Source organism: Sprattus sprattus (genome assembly GCF_963457725.1).
Source record: "Sprattus sprattus genome assembly, chromosome: 20".
In the NCBI taxonomy this organism is placed as follows: domain Eukaryota; kingdom Metazoa; phylum Chordata; class Actinopteri; order Clupeiformes; family Clupeidae; genus Sprattus; species Sprattus sprattus.
The window spans coordinates 7554453-7571770 of NC_137918.1; the positions used below are offsets into that span (position 1 = coordinate 7554453).

General features: G+C 46.0%; 1 protein-coding gene across 1 annotated transcript in view; it reads right to left on the bottom strand.

Annotated features, from left to right (window-relative positions):
* tmem170b (transmembrane protein 170B) overlaps window positions 1–9616 on the bottom strand; it is a gene marked incomplete at both ends in the record, with an annotated part of 15128 nt that extends 5512 nt beyond the window's left edge. The window contains one exon of the mRNA XM_080858789.1: window positions 9439–9616. Within this exon, the coding sequence (XP_080714915.1) occupies window positions 9439–9616 (178 nt within the window). The remainder of the gene's footprint in view (window positions 1–9438) is intronic.
* Window positions 9617–17318: the final 7702 nt, after the last annotated feature.

The following is a 17318-nucleotide window of genomic DNA, read 5'->3' on the forward strand; positions in this document are numbered from 1 at the left end:
ACACCTTGGGTAACTCTGTTGAGTTTATATAACTTGGAGTAGAATAATAAAAAAACTAATTAAAGTAGAACACAACAAAATAAAAAAGAACATTTCATGATCCTCGAATGTCCGCCGCAGGACGGAAGTCTTTTGGACTCTAGAGCTTCAGCAACACATTCCGACAACAATCGAAACCCACATCTGCGTGATATGTGCGTTAGATCAGACAATGTTCTATTGTGTCGTCAGACACACACACACACCAACGTGCACGAAAGTGTACACACACACACACACACACAAGAATACACAGATAGGGAGAAAGGGGAGACAAGCACTCACACACACACACACACACACACACATATACAGCCGCGGAAAAAATTAAGAGACCACTTCAAAATTATCAGTTTCTCTGGTTTTACTATTTATTGGTATGTGTTAAAGTAAAATGTACATTTTTGTTTTATTCTATAACCTACTGGCAACATTCCTACCAAATTTCAAATAAAAATATTGTCATTTAGATCATTTATTTGCAGAAAAATGACAATTGGTCAAAATAGCAAAAAAGATGCAGTGTCTTCAGATCTCGAATAATGCAAAAAAAACAAGCTCATATTCATTTTTAAACTACACAATACTAATGCTTTAACTTAGGAAGAGTTCAGAAATCAATATTTGGTGGAATAACCTTGATTTAAAATCACAACTTTCATGTGTCTTGGCATGCTCTCCACCAGTCTTTCACATTGCCGTTGGGTGACTTTATGCTACTCCTGGCGCAAGAATTCAAGCAGCTCGGCTTCTTATCATGGCTTGTGACCATCCATCTTCCTCTTGATCACATTTCAGAGTTTTTTTTATGGGATTCAGGTCTCGAAATTGGGCTGGCCATGACAGGGTCCTGATCTGGTGATACTCCATTCACACCTTTACTGGCCTGGCTGTGAGGCATGGAGCATTGCCCTGCTGGAAAAAACACTTCTCAGAGTTGGGGAACATTGTCAGAGCAAAAGGAAGCAAGTTTTTCTTCCGGGACAACGTTGTACTTTGCCTGGCTGAGGTTTCTAAAAGACCATAAGGATTGAACCAAAGCCGACTGGAGGGTCTCCTAGTTCGTCTTCTCTGATGAGTCCAATTTCACAGTAGGTGCAAGACTCTGTGGCTTGTAGGCCTCTCCAGGTCTCCGTCTAACCATCAGACGACCATGTGTTGGGCAAAGCTGAAAATTGGACTCATCAGAGAAGACGAACTAGGACACCCTCCAGTCCGCTTTGGTTCAATCCTTATGGTCTTTTTACAAACCAAAACCAGAGAAACTGATAATTTTGAAGTGGTCTCTTAATTTTTTCCGCGGCTGTATACACGTACACACACACACACACACAATCACACACTCTCACACAGCCATTGACACACTCACACAGACACACACTCATGCACACTCAAGTGTAAAACTGAGTGCTTTTATCCCGAGTTACAGTAACTCCAGGTGCATACTCTTTGTTTCCCAGCCTTCCCAGCTGTGTGATCAGTTGATTCATCAGCCTTGTTTGACAGCTGCAGTGGCTGTGATGACAGATCTCATACGGCTAACTAACACTAACCTGCTGTTCTGAACGACAGGTAGCACTTATACCCATGCATGTGTGTGTGTGTGTGTGTGTGTGTGTGTGTGTGTGTGTGTGTGTGTGTGTGTGTGTGTGTGTGTGTGTGTGTGCGCTTTATGTGTGTATGTGTGTGTGTATATACTTGAACTATGTATATTGCATACAATGCACTGCAAAAATTCAGCTTTTACAAAAATGAATAAAATGGGGGACATATTACCTAAAATAAGTCAAAGGATTAAAAAATTAGACTTACCAAGATTAAAAAAAAATAACCCAAATATATCTTAAAACTAGTGTGTCCAGACTAAAAACAAGTACATTTGTCTTGAGTCTAACTTTGATAAAGCAGTTTTGTACTTGTGGTGATCAAACTAGTTATAAAAACTAGCTAGTTAACAAGTTATAATACCTTATTAAGATAATTAATGACTAAAACGCTTGAAGCAAGTGAAATGCTTTAACATAAAAAATGCTACAGTATGTAAGAAGAAATATCTCGTAAAAAACAAGCATATTGCCTTGATTTAAGATATTTCATCTTACTAAGATTTCAATTTTTGCAGTGTATGTTGCAAATGCATTAGGTATTTACGCACCCACCAACTCGTTACCACAACCACATCATTGACCTTGTATTAACCTTTGGCTTAAAAATTGACCACCCTATGGTTCTACTTCGAAATACTGTCCTTTCAGATAATCACCTAATAACATTCACGAGCAATTAGAACTCTGCACAACATCAGAATGAACCCACTTCTAAAGCTGTTGTTTATCTGACAAGACTACAACAGAATTTATGTCAACACAACCAACCGCACTTGCCTCAGCTAGTAGTCCAGGCACTGAAGGTGGCACAATCACATCTCCTCAGCTCTTACTCCTGGCACTGAAGGTGGCACAATCACATCTCCTCAGCTCTTACTCCTGGCACTGAAGGTGGCACAATCACATCACCTCAGCTCTTACTCCTGGCACTGAAGGTGGCGTAAGCACATCTCCTCAGCTCTTACTCCTGGCACTGAAGGTGGCACAATCACATCACCTCAGCTCTTACTCCTGGCACTGAAGGTGGCACAATCACATCACCTCAGCTCTTACTCCTGGCACTGAAGGTGGCGTAAGCACATCCCCACCTTAGCTCTTACTCCTGGCACTGAAGGTGGCATAGGCACATCTCCTTAGCTCTGACTCCTGGCACTGAAGGTGGCGTAAGCACATCTCCTCAGCTCTGACTCCTGGCACTAAAGGTGGCACAGTCACATCACCTTAGCTCTTACTCCGGGCACTGAAGGTGACACAAGCACATCCCCACCTCATGTCAACCTACTAACAGATGGCGTCACAAGTGTGCTTCACTCAACCCTTGACACTGTTGCACCACTGAAAAAGAGAATAACAAAACAGAAAAGACTCGCCCCATGGTACACTGACCAGACTCGTGCACTTAAACAAATTACTCAGAAACAAGAAAAAAAAAACTCTTTTCTTCCTGATTAACAGGGCGTTTTTCCTTGCCCCCTCACCATTGTGCTTACTTTACAGGGGTTCAGGTCCTGGGCTCTGTGAAGCACCTTGAGACAATTTTATTGTTTTGGCTCTATATGAATCAAATCAAATTGAATTGGATTTAATTGAAGTAGAGAGACCTTGAAGCTCAGAGCTTGGTTTTTATCTCTTCAGCTCGTGTGTACATCACAAAGTTAGACGCCTCAATAACTGGTCACTCTGCAGACATCATAAAATGGCAGCATTTGAATATTTATCAGATGACAAGCCAACAGTGTTGTCATAATATTCTGGAAAACGTTCTTATGCGATATGGTGTATTATAGTGTGTGTGTGTGTGTGTGTGTGTGTGTGTGTGTGAATGTGTGTGTGAATGTGTGTGTGTGTGTGTGTGTGTGTGTGTGTGAATGTGTGTGTGTGTGTGTGTGTGTGTGAATGTGTGTGTGTGTGTGTGTGGTTCCACTGCTGAAACCTAGTACAAAGCTAAATCCGCATGTTGTGGTCACACACAACACGCCACCTACAACGTGCACTTTTGAGATGTCTGATCATTCTGACCTAGTGCACCAGACTAGAAGGGCAGGCCTTCCTGGAAAACAAATTATATTTTTGTTTTGTTAGGCTGAAAATATCTCTCACTTTTTATCGAACCGCCTAAATCATGATTTAATATTCTGCCTTTCATTGCATTGGCTTCTAGATGGCTTCTTGATGAAATTGCTTCATGGATTTCTTCATTAATAATCTTGACAAAACAAGACACAACTGAAGTGCTTGAGAATAAATGTTTTCAGATGACAGCAAAATCACACAAAGTAAATACATGATTTATGGTTTTTCGTGATAGTTTTTTTTGGCCAAAACTATTTTAATACCCGTATTAGAATGCAGTCTGACAACACCCAGAGTGGTATGAAGCTCTTTGGACGAGTCCATTTCAGGGAGGATGTGAGCACACACACAAATCAACAAATCATTACAAACAGAGATTACTGTACTACTCACACAAAGAGCTCAAAGGACACATCAATATATGCACACAGACAAACACTCAGACAGATACACAAACACAAAAACACAAACACACACAGACACACATACGTACACACACACACACACACACACACACACACACACACACACACACCTCAGACACAAAGCCTGGCCTGCAGCATGTATTGTGCGATGCTTGGGACACAGAGGAGGGTGTTGTTGTGAGAGCGCCGTTCTGGAGGAGGTGGGAGCATGACCAAGCAAGGAGCCCTATTCATATCCTCTCCCTTCACCTCCTTCTCTCCTCTCTTCTCCCTCTGTTCCTCTCCCTTCACCTCCTTCTCTCCTCTCCTCTCCCTCTGTTCCTCTCCCTTCACCTCCTTCTCTCCTCTCCCTCTGTTCCTCTCCCTTTACCTCCTTCTCTCCTCTCCCTCTGTTCCTCCTTCATCACCTCCTTCTCTCCTCTCCCTCCTTCTTCACCTCCTTCTCTCCTCTCCTCTCCCTTCACCTCCTTCTCTCCTCTCCTCTCCCTTCACCTCCTTCTCTCCTCTCCTCTCCCACTGTTCCTATCCCTTCATCACCTTCTCTCCTCTCCTCTCCCTCTGTTCCTCCTTCATCACCTCCTTCTCTCCTCTCCTCTCCCTTCACCTCCTTCTCTCCTCTCCTCTCCCTCTGTTCCTCTCCCTTCACCTCCTTCTCTCCTCTCCTCCTGTTCCTCTCCCTTCATCACCTTCTCTCCTCTCCTACCCCTCTGTTCCTCCTTCTTCACCCCCTTCTCTCCTCTCCTCTCCCTCTGTTCCTCTCCCTTCACCTCCTTCTCTCCTCTCCTACCCCTCTGTTCCTCCTTCTTCACCTCCTTCTCTCCTCTCCTCTCCCACTGTTCCTCTCCTCTCCTCTCCTCTCCCTCTGTTCCTCCTTCATCACCTCCTTCTCTCCTCTCCTCTCCTCTGTTCCTCTCCCCTCACCTCCTTCTCTCCTCTCCTACCCCTCTGTTCCTCTCCCTTCACCTCCTTTTCTCCTCTCTTCTCCCTCTGTTCTTCTTCCTTCACCTCCTTCTCTCCTCTCTAACTCTTCTCTCTCTTACTCTCTCTTCATTTCTCCCTGTCTCTCTCTCTCTCTTCCTCTCTCGTCATTTCTTCCTCTCTCTCTCCTCCCTTCCTCTCTCTTTATCTGTCATATCTACCTGTCTCTCTCCATCTTTCTCCACCTCCCTCTCTCCACACCTCTCCTTTCGTCTCTTGCTCTTTCTGTCCTTCTCTCACTCTCCGTCTCCCTTTCTCTCCTTCTCCTTCTCTCTCCCCTTCTCCTTCACTCTCTCCCTGTCTCCCTGTCTCCCTCCCTCTCTGCTCTCACTGTCCTTCTGTCTTTCCCCCCTCTCCCTTCCCATCTCCCTCTCTCTATCCCTCTCACCCCACTGCCCTCTCCCCTTCCCTCTCCCTCTCTCCCCTTCCCTCTCCCTCTCTCCTCTTCCTCTTCCCTCTCTCCTCTTCCCTCTTCCCTCTCCCCTTCTCTCTCCCTCTCCCCTACTCTCTCCCTCTCCCTCTCCCTCTCCCTCTCCCTCTCCCTCTCTCCTCTTCCCTCTCTCCCTCTCCCTCTGTCTGCCACAATGCCAAAGTGCCAAAGGCCCTGGCATGGACTAAGAGCCTGGGCTTCATCACACAGGGGCAGTGAAAGGACAGGCTGGCAGTGCCAGCACCAAACTGGGCAGAGGATGGCCCCTCGGATCGTTCTAGAAGATCACCAGCGAGCAGACTCATCCGCACTCCCAGAGAGTGGATTGGATGCTTCAGAGATGTCTGTCAGGAGTGAGGAAAGTAGGTAAGAAAATGGATCTATATTCGGCCAGCACTTTGTCTTGATCAGAAGAGAGAGCCAGAAAACTAATGCAGCGTAGAACCATCAGCCCGAGGAGATGTCTGGTCTGCATGATAGTTTCTCAGCATGTCCATTTAGCATGTGTGTGTGTGTGTGTGTGTGTGTGTGTGTTTGTGTGTGTGTGTGCGGAGACTACGGAGGCCATCGACCCACCCGTCCCAGAGCAGACAGGCCAGAGAGCGATGGAACAGAGGAGACACAGGACCTCTCACCCCACACAATACTGCTGCCCGTCGGTCTCCCTCTCCGTAACTCTACCTGTGTGTCTCACACTAGCCAATACTGCTGTCTGTCTCGCTCTCCGTAACTCTACCTGTGTGTATCACACTAGCCAATACTGCTGTCTGTCTCACTCTCCGTAACTCTACCTTTGTGTCTCACACTAGCCAATACTGCTGTCTGTCTCGCTCTCCGTAACTCTACCTTTGTGTCTCACACTAGCCAATTCTGCTGTCTGTCTCGCTCTCCGTAACTCTACCTGTGTGTCTCACACTAGCCAATACTGCTGTCTGTCTCACACGAGGCAATACTTCCTCTAAACTTAGTGACGGTCTCTCTGCCTGTCTGTCTTACACCGTCTCTTTATTTGGCTCAACACATGCTGTCTGTCTCTCTACCCGTCTGTCTCATATCAATCAGCACTACCTCTAAATATTGTGACCAGTCTACTAACACCAACCATACCTCTGTCTGTCTCTCTACCTGTCTACCTCGCATCATGCAATGCTGCCTCCAAACATGCTGTCTGTCTTGCACTGTGCAGTAGGGTCTCAAAACACCTCTCCCTCTCATACCGCGCTCACAACATCGCTTCTAAACACACAATTTTGCTGTCTCTGAAAACATGAGATCATTCCTCTACCTATCCGTCACACTCTGGTTCCTTGTGCTGTTCAACCCTGCCTCTGAAACTCGAAACTCGTTTTACTATTTGTCTCTTTTACATATGCAACACTGCCAATAGCGCTGCCTGTCTCGTTCTGTGTCTCTCTCTCACACACACACGCAAACACACGCATGCACGCACTCAAACAAACAAAGCAATGACATCGTCTGACCACACTACCCCTCATGGCATGACAGCAATGCCAGGCAGAGATGGAGCCAGGCGGAGAGATCAGGGCGGGGTGTGTGTGTGGGGGGGGGGGGGGGAGGGAGTGTGTGTGCTTTTTTGAGTGATGAGATGTCAGGCTGCTGGTGCTTTTGTCATCAGGGATGATGACCTCTAATGACCTCCTGTTGTCAGTCACGGCATTAATGCTCCATAATCCCATATCGTGACACCGCAGTTACCAAAGTTACCAAAGCTTGCAGGATGACGGAAAGTCTATACTCACACTCACACTCTCACTCTCTCTCCTCTCTCTCTCTCTCGCTTCTGTCATTTTTGAGGAAGCTACACTTTAGTTGTTTTTTCCTGGGTACACTAGTGCAAAGGCTGGCTTTTGCAAGGCACTGCACTGGCAGGAAGCAGTAGAGCCCTGTGAACGTGATCCTGAGGACCTGCTGCCAGAGGAATCACAGTGTGGGCTCTGTGTGTGTGTGTGTGTGTGTGTGTGTGTGTGTGTGTGACAATAATTTCACTGAGCTTTTCTAAGACTGATGTCTGAAGAACACTAACTGTAATGTACGTCATGCATACAATGTGTTGGGAAATGGACTCTCAGCGCCTCCGAGAAATACTGTCTCATGAAACATGACCACAACTATGACCTACAGAATTCCACAGCACACGCTTTGCACAGGAAGGATTCACAAGTTTAACAAAGAGACCTTTTCTGGCCACAGTGTGCAGTTGCAAGCCCTCTGAGAACAAACAGCAAACATCTGGGCTAACAGGAAATTAGTTTGTTGCATTTGTCTGTGACTCGGCAAAGCAGCAGAGCGAGGGAGTGACATTTATTACAAAGCTCTGTTCAGCCTGTCTGTACTGACATCAAGAGTCCATGATTATAACCAGAGGTTTGTGTGTGTGTGTGTGTGGTTGTGTGTGTGTATGTGTGTCTGTGTGTGTGTGTGAGTCTAAGTGTGTGTGTGACTGTCTGTGTGTGTGTGACTGTCTGTTTGTGTGTTTGTGTGTGTGTGCTTGTAGTTGTGTGTGTGTGTGTGTGTGTGTCTGTGTGTCTGTGTGTCTGTGTGTCTGTGTGTCTGTGTGTCTGTGTGAGTCTATGTGTGTGTGAGTGTCTATGTGTGTGAGTGTCTATGTGTGTGTGAGTCTATGTGTGTGTGTGTGTGTGTGTATGTGTGTCTGTGTGTGCGTGCATGTGTGTTCACCAGACCACAGCCATAATCAAGAGCCCTCTGACAGTGCAAAGACAGGTGTGAAGACGGGAAGACTCAACCAACCAGTGCCCACTTCCTCTTTCCTCTGAAGCCCTGTATAGCGGTCTGCTGCCGCTAACTTTAGCATGCCAGTCGCATCCTTGCACAGTCAGCAACATTAACATTTTGTTTTGTCATCACGTGTTTCCCCTTTACCAGATCTCTGGCTGATTACAGCCATAATCGAAGTTAGCACCGTGCCAGACATGACCATATATGAACAGAAAAGGACCTCCCATTGCTGTAGTTGGAAGAATACGTGTTTTATTTTATCTTGATGATGCACAAATATGGCCTGTTTCTCTCTGTCTCCCATTCACACCCATGCGATCTGTACTGTAAACGTGTGACTTAAACCAGGGTATGATAGAAAAACACATAGAAAAAAATATGTCTATTCAGATGGTTAATTGGTGTTCCACTGAAACAGTACACCTGTATCTATCTGTGAACAATCTATTAAGTGAACAGACTGACTGCAGTGGCTTTCCAGAAGACACAGGTTTCACACTACAGTAGAGACTCGCACCACCAACACACCGGGGGAGTAAGAATGGCGTCTAACCTGGTGCCTCGAGGACGACCAGAGCTCTCAACGCAAGCGGCTGGCAAACGGGCCCTAACAGCATTGACTACTGATCACTAACGGGCCCTAACAGCATCGATTACTGATCACTCGACCGGTAAAAGTGTGTGGCTGCCCAGCAGAGGCGGTGGCAAACCCAGTGTGAGACAGACAGACACGTAATGACACACACGCTGCCGTTCACAATGGGGATGACGTGGAGGCTGCCGAACAGCCAAGTTTCGGATGGAAAATGCGATGCTGTCCCACGGAGATCCAGAGGTCTTGATGGGCGAGTCCGTTACAATGGGCAGAGAGGAGGCTCTCTATACACAGAGAATGAGACATCACGCACGGCGGCGCACAGTGTCGGTTAGGCTATGTGGCACCAGGCTACTTGTCTCCCTTTAAAAATGGACGCGCACAGCTGTCCATGTCGCCCATTCTAAACCACTGTACAGTAGCAGGTACCGAGAAGCACTCAATGCGCGTCACCCCGGCGTGGAGCGGGAGAGCCCGTCGGCTAACGGTCTGTGTGAGCGCTGTCCGCTGTCAAATAACGCGATTTTGACATACCTGTAAAGTGTTGGAGCCTCGGTACCGTGCCTTGCACCCACAGGCTCAGCACTTGCTGCACTGACAGATTAATAGAATAATCCCGGTTCATGTTTCTGCCGCCGCTGCCTACGCCGCCGCCACCCGGGTTCGCACCCCTCTTTGTCAAATGGCTGTTCGTGGCTCTTGACGAAGACATCGAGGAGGAGACCAGGGTGCCAAGAGGAGGCTTTCCCCCCGGTGCGCCCCTCTCTACCGGTGCCTCTGTTTTGGCTTGCCGTTCGTCTCCGGTCTGGGAATCGAGGGACCGCTGGCTCGTCTGCTCCTTGCCAAGGAGAACGGCGGCTGGTTCGGAGCCATGATGAGTACGGCAAGGCGAGTGCAACGCACACAGTCGCCCTACATCGGCTCGCCTCCCTTCAGAACGCTTAAAGGCGCAGTTACCCTTAAAGGGGAGGGTGCCATGAATATGTGACCTACAGTGAAAAATTGCAGTTAATGAATGAAAACCAAACAGATGTAAATGACAAATTAACATGGACCGCTCCTACAACCCACAAACGTATGCTGTTGCAATCTGATGTCATAAATGTGGTCTGTGTAATTATAAGACCATTGAGAGGGAGGGGTCGATAACATCTGAATTATTGCAAAATGCTATTTCACGCATCATTAATACATTCACCTTATCATCCGGAAGGTCAACGCCTTGGACATAGATTAAGGCAAACTCCAACGCGGCAGCAATTCTTGTTGCAGTGATTTCTTTTAAGGCCCCCTTGCCTATATATATATATATGATATATAACCATTGTTAATAATTGCTTGACAGTTAAATATTGTTATGACGTTCATTCAAAATTTCATTCAAAATTTCTAAGAAGAACTAAGTGAGACACACTCTTATGTATTCTCCACATACACATGTGATCCCAGCTCCCTTGCTTCAGCAGTCAGTGTGATGCTGTGTGATCCTCTTCGCTGTCTCTTTATCTCCGTCCTCTCAGCTTGAACAAGACAGCTTGAGACAGAGGTGTTGTGCTTCAGCCTCCTGAATTTTCTAGAAAGTTCTCAGCTCACAGATGTCTTCTTGTTTCTCACAGTTTTGAGTGGGTTACATGCGTGTTATATTTTAGGAGCCTATTTATAATGTAAGACCCAGCACCGGATAAGGTCTCCTAGAGTGAAGAGAAATCCAGTCTGACTGCGCAAGAATCTTTTGTTTTATCTGCACCTATCTCTGATATCTGCACGTAAAAAAGCAGTTACATGTCTCAACAAACCATGACAGGCAAAAGAGTCCATAAATCTCCTCTCCAAGGTTCCTCAGAGGCAGCCTTGACCTTTTGACCTTTTGACCTGGATGGTTAGAATAGAGAGGGCGTATCTGGAGGCTCAGTGCACCTCCTGTAGGGACTCTCCCTCCAATTACCCCCCTGTGTTCTGAGCTCGTTAAGGCGTCATTCTTACCCTGTGTTCTGAGCTCGTTAAGGCGTGCCGTCTACAACATTTCACCTTCTGTAATGAGAAACCGTTAAAGAAGGACGGCCCTGCGTCAAGTCTGTCGTTCATTCCCGAGTCGAGAGTCTCCAAAGGGCTACGGAGACTGGGGTAGGGAGGGACACGTGGAGGGACACAGGTGGTTTGGGTGCCTGACATCTGGCTGAGAGATGGGTTGTGTTCAACTGTGTGTGTGTGTGTGTGTGTGTGTGTGTGTGTGTGTGTGTATGGGTGTGTGTGTGTATGGGTGTGTGTGTCTGTGTGTATGGGTGTGTGTGTGTGTGTGTGTGTGTGTGTGTATGGGTGTGTGTGTGTGTATGGGTGTGTGTGTGTGTGTGTGTATGGATGTGTGTGTGTGTGTGTGTGTGTGTGTGTGTGTGTGTGTGTGTGTATGGGTGTGTGTGTGTGTATGGGTGTGTGTGTGTGTGTGTGTGTGTGTGGATGTGTGTGTGTGTGTGTGTGTGTGTGTGTGTGTGTGTGTATGGGTGTGTGTGTGTGTATGGGTGTGTGTGTGTGTGTGTGTGTATGGATGTGTGTGTGTGTGTGTGTGTGTGTGTGTGTGTGTGTGTGTATGTGTATGTGTGTGTGTGTGTGTGTGTGTGTGTGTGTGTGTGTGTGTGTGTATGGGTGTGTGTGTGTGTGTATGGGTGTGTGTTTGTGGGGGGGGGGGTGTACATGCAGGTCTTTTTTTTGAGAACAGACACAAGACCTCCCATAACCCACACACACATACCGTAGAGTTGTATAGGTAGTACTGTAGTCATATCTGAATATCCACCTAAGGAAACAGCATTTTTTTTAAATGATATATCAGATTAAACTTCTTTTAATCGTGCAGAGTCTCTGTAATATTTTTTCATGCCTGACAATTGAACTGAATTGAAGTTGAATGTTTGGTAAAAAAAATTAAATTAAATTAATGTGATGTAAATAATGCTGTGATGCATAAACTTGCCTTGTTTGATTGGTTGTGAAAGGTCAGGCGGGGTCACATGTTGTTTTTATTTCTGCTTTGTTTTGTCTTATTGTCCTGTAGTCTAGTCATTTTATATGATGTTAGTTTGCTTGACACAACATTGACGACTTCCATTAATTGAGCATGAGCTCACATTTTTGTGTTTTCTGTCGGCATAGCATAGTCATTAAGTTAACAACGTGGGTCGATAGTAATAAGGCTTATGCTACTGCCTGTGGTATGAGTCTTGTACATCTATGATGGGCTATACTGGTGTCTTTAGTATGTCAATTAATGTGCTATTTGTTGGCAATTCAAATACATTAATATAATGTATTGCAATGTGTGGATGAAGTGTATATTCTGTAGGTATTAAATATGTCATGTAAGCATAGGCTGGTTGGACTGTGAGACGCTGTGAGCACACACCCCAGGGGCTGGGGGTCACTGACGAGGCTTTCTTGCCCAGGGGGCCTGGATTTCATGATCCCTTTGTGTGTGTGTGTGTGTGTGTGTGTGTGTGTGTGTGTGTGTGTGTGTGTGTGTGTGTGTGTGTGTGTGTGTGTGTGTGTGTGTGTGTCTGTGTGTGCGTGCCAGTAAAGCTTGTAATCAATAGCATCCGATTTGCTTTAAGGAGAAAAGGCTATAATTATCCGATGTGGAAACCCCTCAGAAATGTCTCTGTCTTTGACGTTCATTCCGGCCATTTAAGTCATGAAGGCCTGTGATTCATGAGGTAATGTATTCAGACCTCTAATTTTGTGTCTATGGTAATTTATACCGATTTGAGGTGGTGGAAAAGGCTTTTCTCCTCCCCCAAAATAACAATGACATTTACATTTCAGACGAATCAGCCTTGTTTGGAGTCTTTGACCTTGAATTTAATGAGACGCTGTCTGAGGAACTGTCCTCTGTGAGGTTTAATCATTAATCATTAATTCGCGGAAGTCCGTATCCTCTCCTCCCCGTCGTTTATATTTTTGTCCAGCAGATGGCGCATTCGTTCCACATTTACGCCTTTTTGCGGAGGAAAACGAGCAGTAGTTTTCCACTGAGGGCCTGGTTTTCCCGATGGTCCACACACTCTGGTCACACACCCAGTGTGTGGGTGTGTGTGTGTGTATGAGAGAGGGGGTGGGGGGGGGAAGTGCGTGGGTTTGTGTTTATGTGTGTGTTGTGTTGCATAATACACTCCTCTGTTATTATTATTATTATTATCATTTCTACCGGGGCACCATTGGCAGCATCCTGTCCAGCTGCATCACTGTGTGGGGCAGCAGCTGCACTGAACACAGCAGAAAAGCACTGCAACGCATAGTGAACACAGCTGGTAAGATCATTGGTGCCCCACTCCCTTCCCTGCAGGACACATACACCACCCGGCTCAAAAAGCCACCTCAATTGCGAGTGACACCAGCCAACCTGCACACAGCCTGTTTAGCCTACTACCACGCGCCACCAGACTCAGTAATAGCTTCATACACCAAGTCGTCAGGAAGCTAAACTCTCTCCCCTTACTCCTCCCAGTCATATTTATTTGACAGTCTGACAAGAGGCTGAAAATACCCCCCTAAAATCACTCAGGACTCTACAACAAACTGCCTCTGCACTTTTATCACTTATGTTTACCACCACTTACTGTTCAACTTGCACTGCTAATGTAACAGGATGTTTTTTGCTGCCATTACTAAATTGCCTTTTTTTTGCACTACCATAACCTCACTTTATAAGGAAACTTATGCTGCTATATCTATATGTTTATCTGTATGTTCTACTTGTATTATGTAATGTCTTGTCTGTATGTTCTACTTAGTATTAGGTCATGTCCTGTCTCATCTGTTGTGCCTGTGCACTTTATATGCTTCACCGTAGGAGAGTGGGAAACGTTCTTTCGATTACTTTGTATGTCTTGACATTTGAAGTAATTGACATTAAAGCTACTTTGACTTTGACTTTGATAATAGTAAATGTTTTGACATTGAACAGGGTCTCATAAATATATTTTGCCATTACCAATAGTAACAATGTAAGTATGTTTACACACTGGCAACACATGCTTACAAACACACCTACAACTGACACAATTGACCCAGAGCATAGCGTGTGAAACAGGTACAATTGACCAGAGCATAGCGTGTGAAGTAACAATGCACCATCAGGCACCATTCTCATGTGAAATACCCCACAAGCTTTCTTTTCTATAACTCTTGCCTGAAACTATCTATGACTTCGGCTGCAACCTGAGAGGGCTGTGTGTGGCACAGGCACCCCCCCCCCCCCCACACTCACACACACACACACACACACACACACACACACACACACACACACACAACACACACACACACACACAACCTCTCAGTGACTGGATGAACCGGCCATGCCCCTTATCTATTCTCCCAAACTCTTTTTGTTTTGTCTCGTGCTGTTTTTGTTTTCTTGATGTCTCACCGTCACTGTCACCGTCACCGCCATGTGTCCATTGTTTGTCTCCGGTCGTAACCCAACTCCAGAGCGGCGAGATGTCGCCGTGAGCGTAGCTCGCTCAGACTCACCTTATCAGGCCTGGCCACCCCTGTCGTCTGTACAGGAGTCCCCAGGATGGTGCACTGGGATTGGGGTGAGTCATCTGCCAGGTTCCTCCCTTCCGGTGAGCATCCAGCTCCGAGGAGAGGAAGGATGAAAGGGGGCTCTTTACTGGAAGCAGCAAAGGCCACGCGTGAGTCATAGATCATCACAGCCCATATTATGTCACATTAGAGCAGCCAAAGTCAAGGGCAGCCGGCTAAAGTTTCATAGTATTTATTTCAATTCATTTACTCATTTCTTTTGTGTGTGTACGTTTTCAGTGCCTCACCTTATTGACAGACAATCCATCATCAAGGGTGTTCATTCATGCTTGTTTCTCACAAAAGAAGCAACTCCACATCTGAGTCATGACTCAGAGCCCACCTTTAACCTTTGACCTCCATCCTCATTCACGTAGGGGAACAGTCACCGTTCAGGTAGTTTCTTTATGAGTGGGGGGGGGGCTAAAGATCTAAAGATAGGACCAAAGACCCCATGCTTAAACAGAGGGGGAGGCAGAGGCACACCCACCGTGAGAATTACTCATAAAGAATGACAGCGTCCACCTTACTCATGTCCTTGGGCCCCGCTCTCACACAGTGTGTGTGTGTGTGTGTGTGTGTGTGTGTGTGTGCGCTCTCACAGTCCTTTAATAGAGGGTTTCTCCTGCCAAAGCCCAAAGGATTAAACCCTCGTGGACGGCCACCAATGTGTTGCTTCGATTCTTCCACATTTCACAGACAGTCACACACACTCACATACACGTACACGTACACGTACACGTACACGTACACGTACACACACACACACACACACACACACACACACACACACACACACACACACACACACACACACACACACACACACACACACACACACACACACACACACACACACACACACACACACTCTCACACACACACACACACACACACACACACACACACACACACACACACACACACACACACAGTTCCACAGTGTGAACTCTGCTTCTTTTGACTATGTACATGTAAAGATAAACAATGGATCAATTTCTGTACATGTAAAGATAAACAATGGATCAATTTCTGGGAGTGATTTGACTCATGTCAGCATGAGGTCAGTGTAGTCATGTTGTGGTGTTGGTGGGTGGGAATGTCAGTCATTGGACAAACATGGTTAGAGAAACGGCAGGAAACCTTTCACCTTTGGTAAAGACCGGTTAGATTACAATAGCTGACTAGCTGCAGGGTGTAATTACACGACCAAAGGACAACTTAAGCCCAATGACAATGAGAAATGGCAGGGCGTGTTCAGAAGCTTAACCAGGGGGATATCACTGTCCATCTACCCCACCCCCACCCCTACCACACCAATAAAGCCCCCCCCCCCCCCCCCCCCCCAACAGGTCAATTGTATGGGAACCCTGGCTTCAGGACTCGTCTAGATAGATGCACACATGAAAGGAAACAGAACCCTGTTATTATGGTTCTAGCGAGACTTCAGACAGTAGCGCACACTCACAGCGGAGTGAGTGCGTCATGGGAGGTCAGGAAGAAGGCAGGGCTTGGTCGTGTTGCAGCAGGCATGATGTGTGTGTGTGTGTGTGTGTGTGTGTGTGTGTGTGTGTGTCTGCCTTTGAGTATTGTTCCCCTCAGGGCACAGAATTTCAGAAGCGTTAACATGGAACTCAGAAAAGCATTACATGGAACTATCGGTTCCCATCAGTGTCAGATGAGATGAGTGTTTAATGTATGAGCTTAATCTTACGCTGCTGTCAATAACCCACGCATATCATGACAGGGTGCTAACGCACACATAGCATATCATGTCAGGATGCTAACGCACACATAGCATATCATGTTAGGATGATAATGCACACATAGCATATCATGTCAGGATGCTAACGCACACATAGCATATCATGTCAGGATGCTAATGCACACATAACATATCATGTCAGGTTGCTAACGCACACATAGCATATCATGTCAGGATGATAATGCACACATAACATATCATGTCAGGATGCTAACGCACACATAGCATATCATGTCAGGATGCTAATGCACACATAGCATATCATGTCAGGATGATAATGCACACATAACATATCATGTCAGGATGATAATGCACACATAACATATCATGTCAGGATACTAGCATTTGTGTTGATGTGAGCAGGAAAACTTAATGAAGTTGACAGAAAAGGGGAAAAAAATTAAGATGCTAAAGAAAAGCATTTGTTTGTTTCTGGTTTAGTCATCTTTAAATCCAATGACACTCACACACACACACTCACACATCCATTTATTCACACACATACATTCACATGCACGCGAATACACACACAACTACAGGCACACCTACATACACACACATAAACACAACTTCTTTTGTTTTTGAATTGGACACAATGTTTTATATTAACCGTAATTCAAATGGACAATGGAAAATTGCTGGATGTTTGGATGCAATACGATGTTTAGCAAGATGATTGGTAGTGATGGAGTGGATGCCAGATGAGACATTCCCTCAGAAAACAGATTTTACTGTTCATCTTTCTCTTTACTCTGTCACTCTCCCTCTTTCCCTCTCCCTCTCTCTCTCTCTCCCTCTCGCTCTCATTTTTGTCTCTCTCTCTCTCCCTCTGTCTCTTTCTCTCTCTCTCTCCCTCTGTCTCTTTCTCGCTCTCTCTCTCTCTCCCTTTCTCTTTCTCTCTCTCTCCCTCTCTCTCTCCCTCTCTCTTCCTGCCCACTTTTCACTCTAATTCCCTCACTCATTCAGTTTTTTCCTCCACTTTTCTTTTTTCTTGTCCCCAACGCCCCCCACTCTCCTTCTCTGGCTCTGTCTCTCACCCCCTCTGTCTCTCCCTCTCTCCCACTCTCTCTCC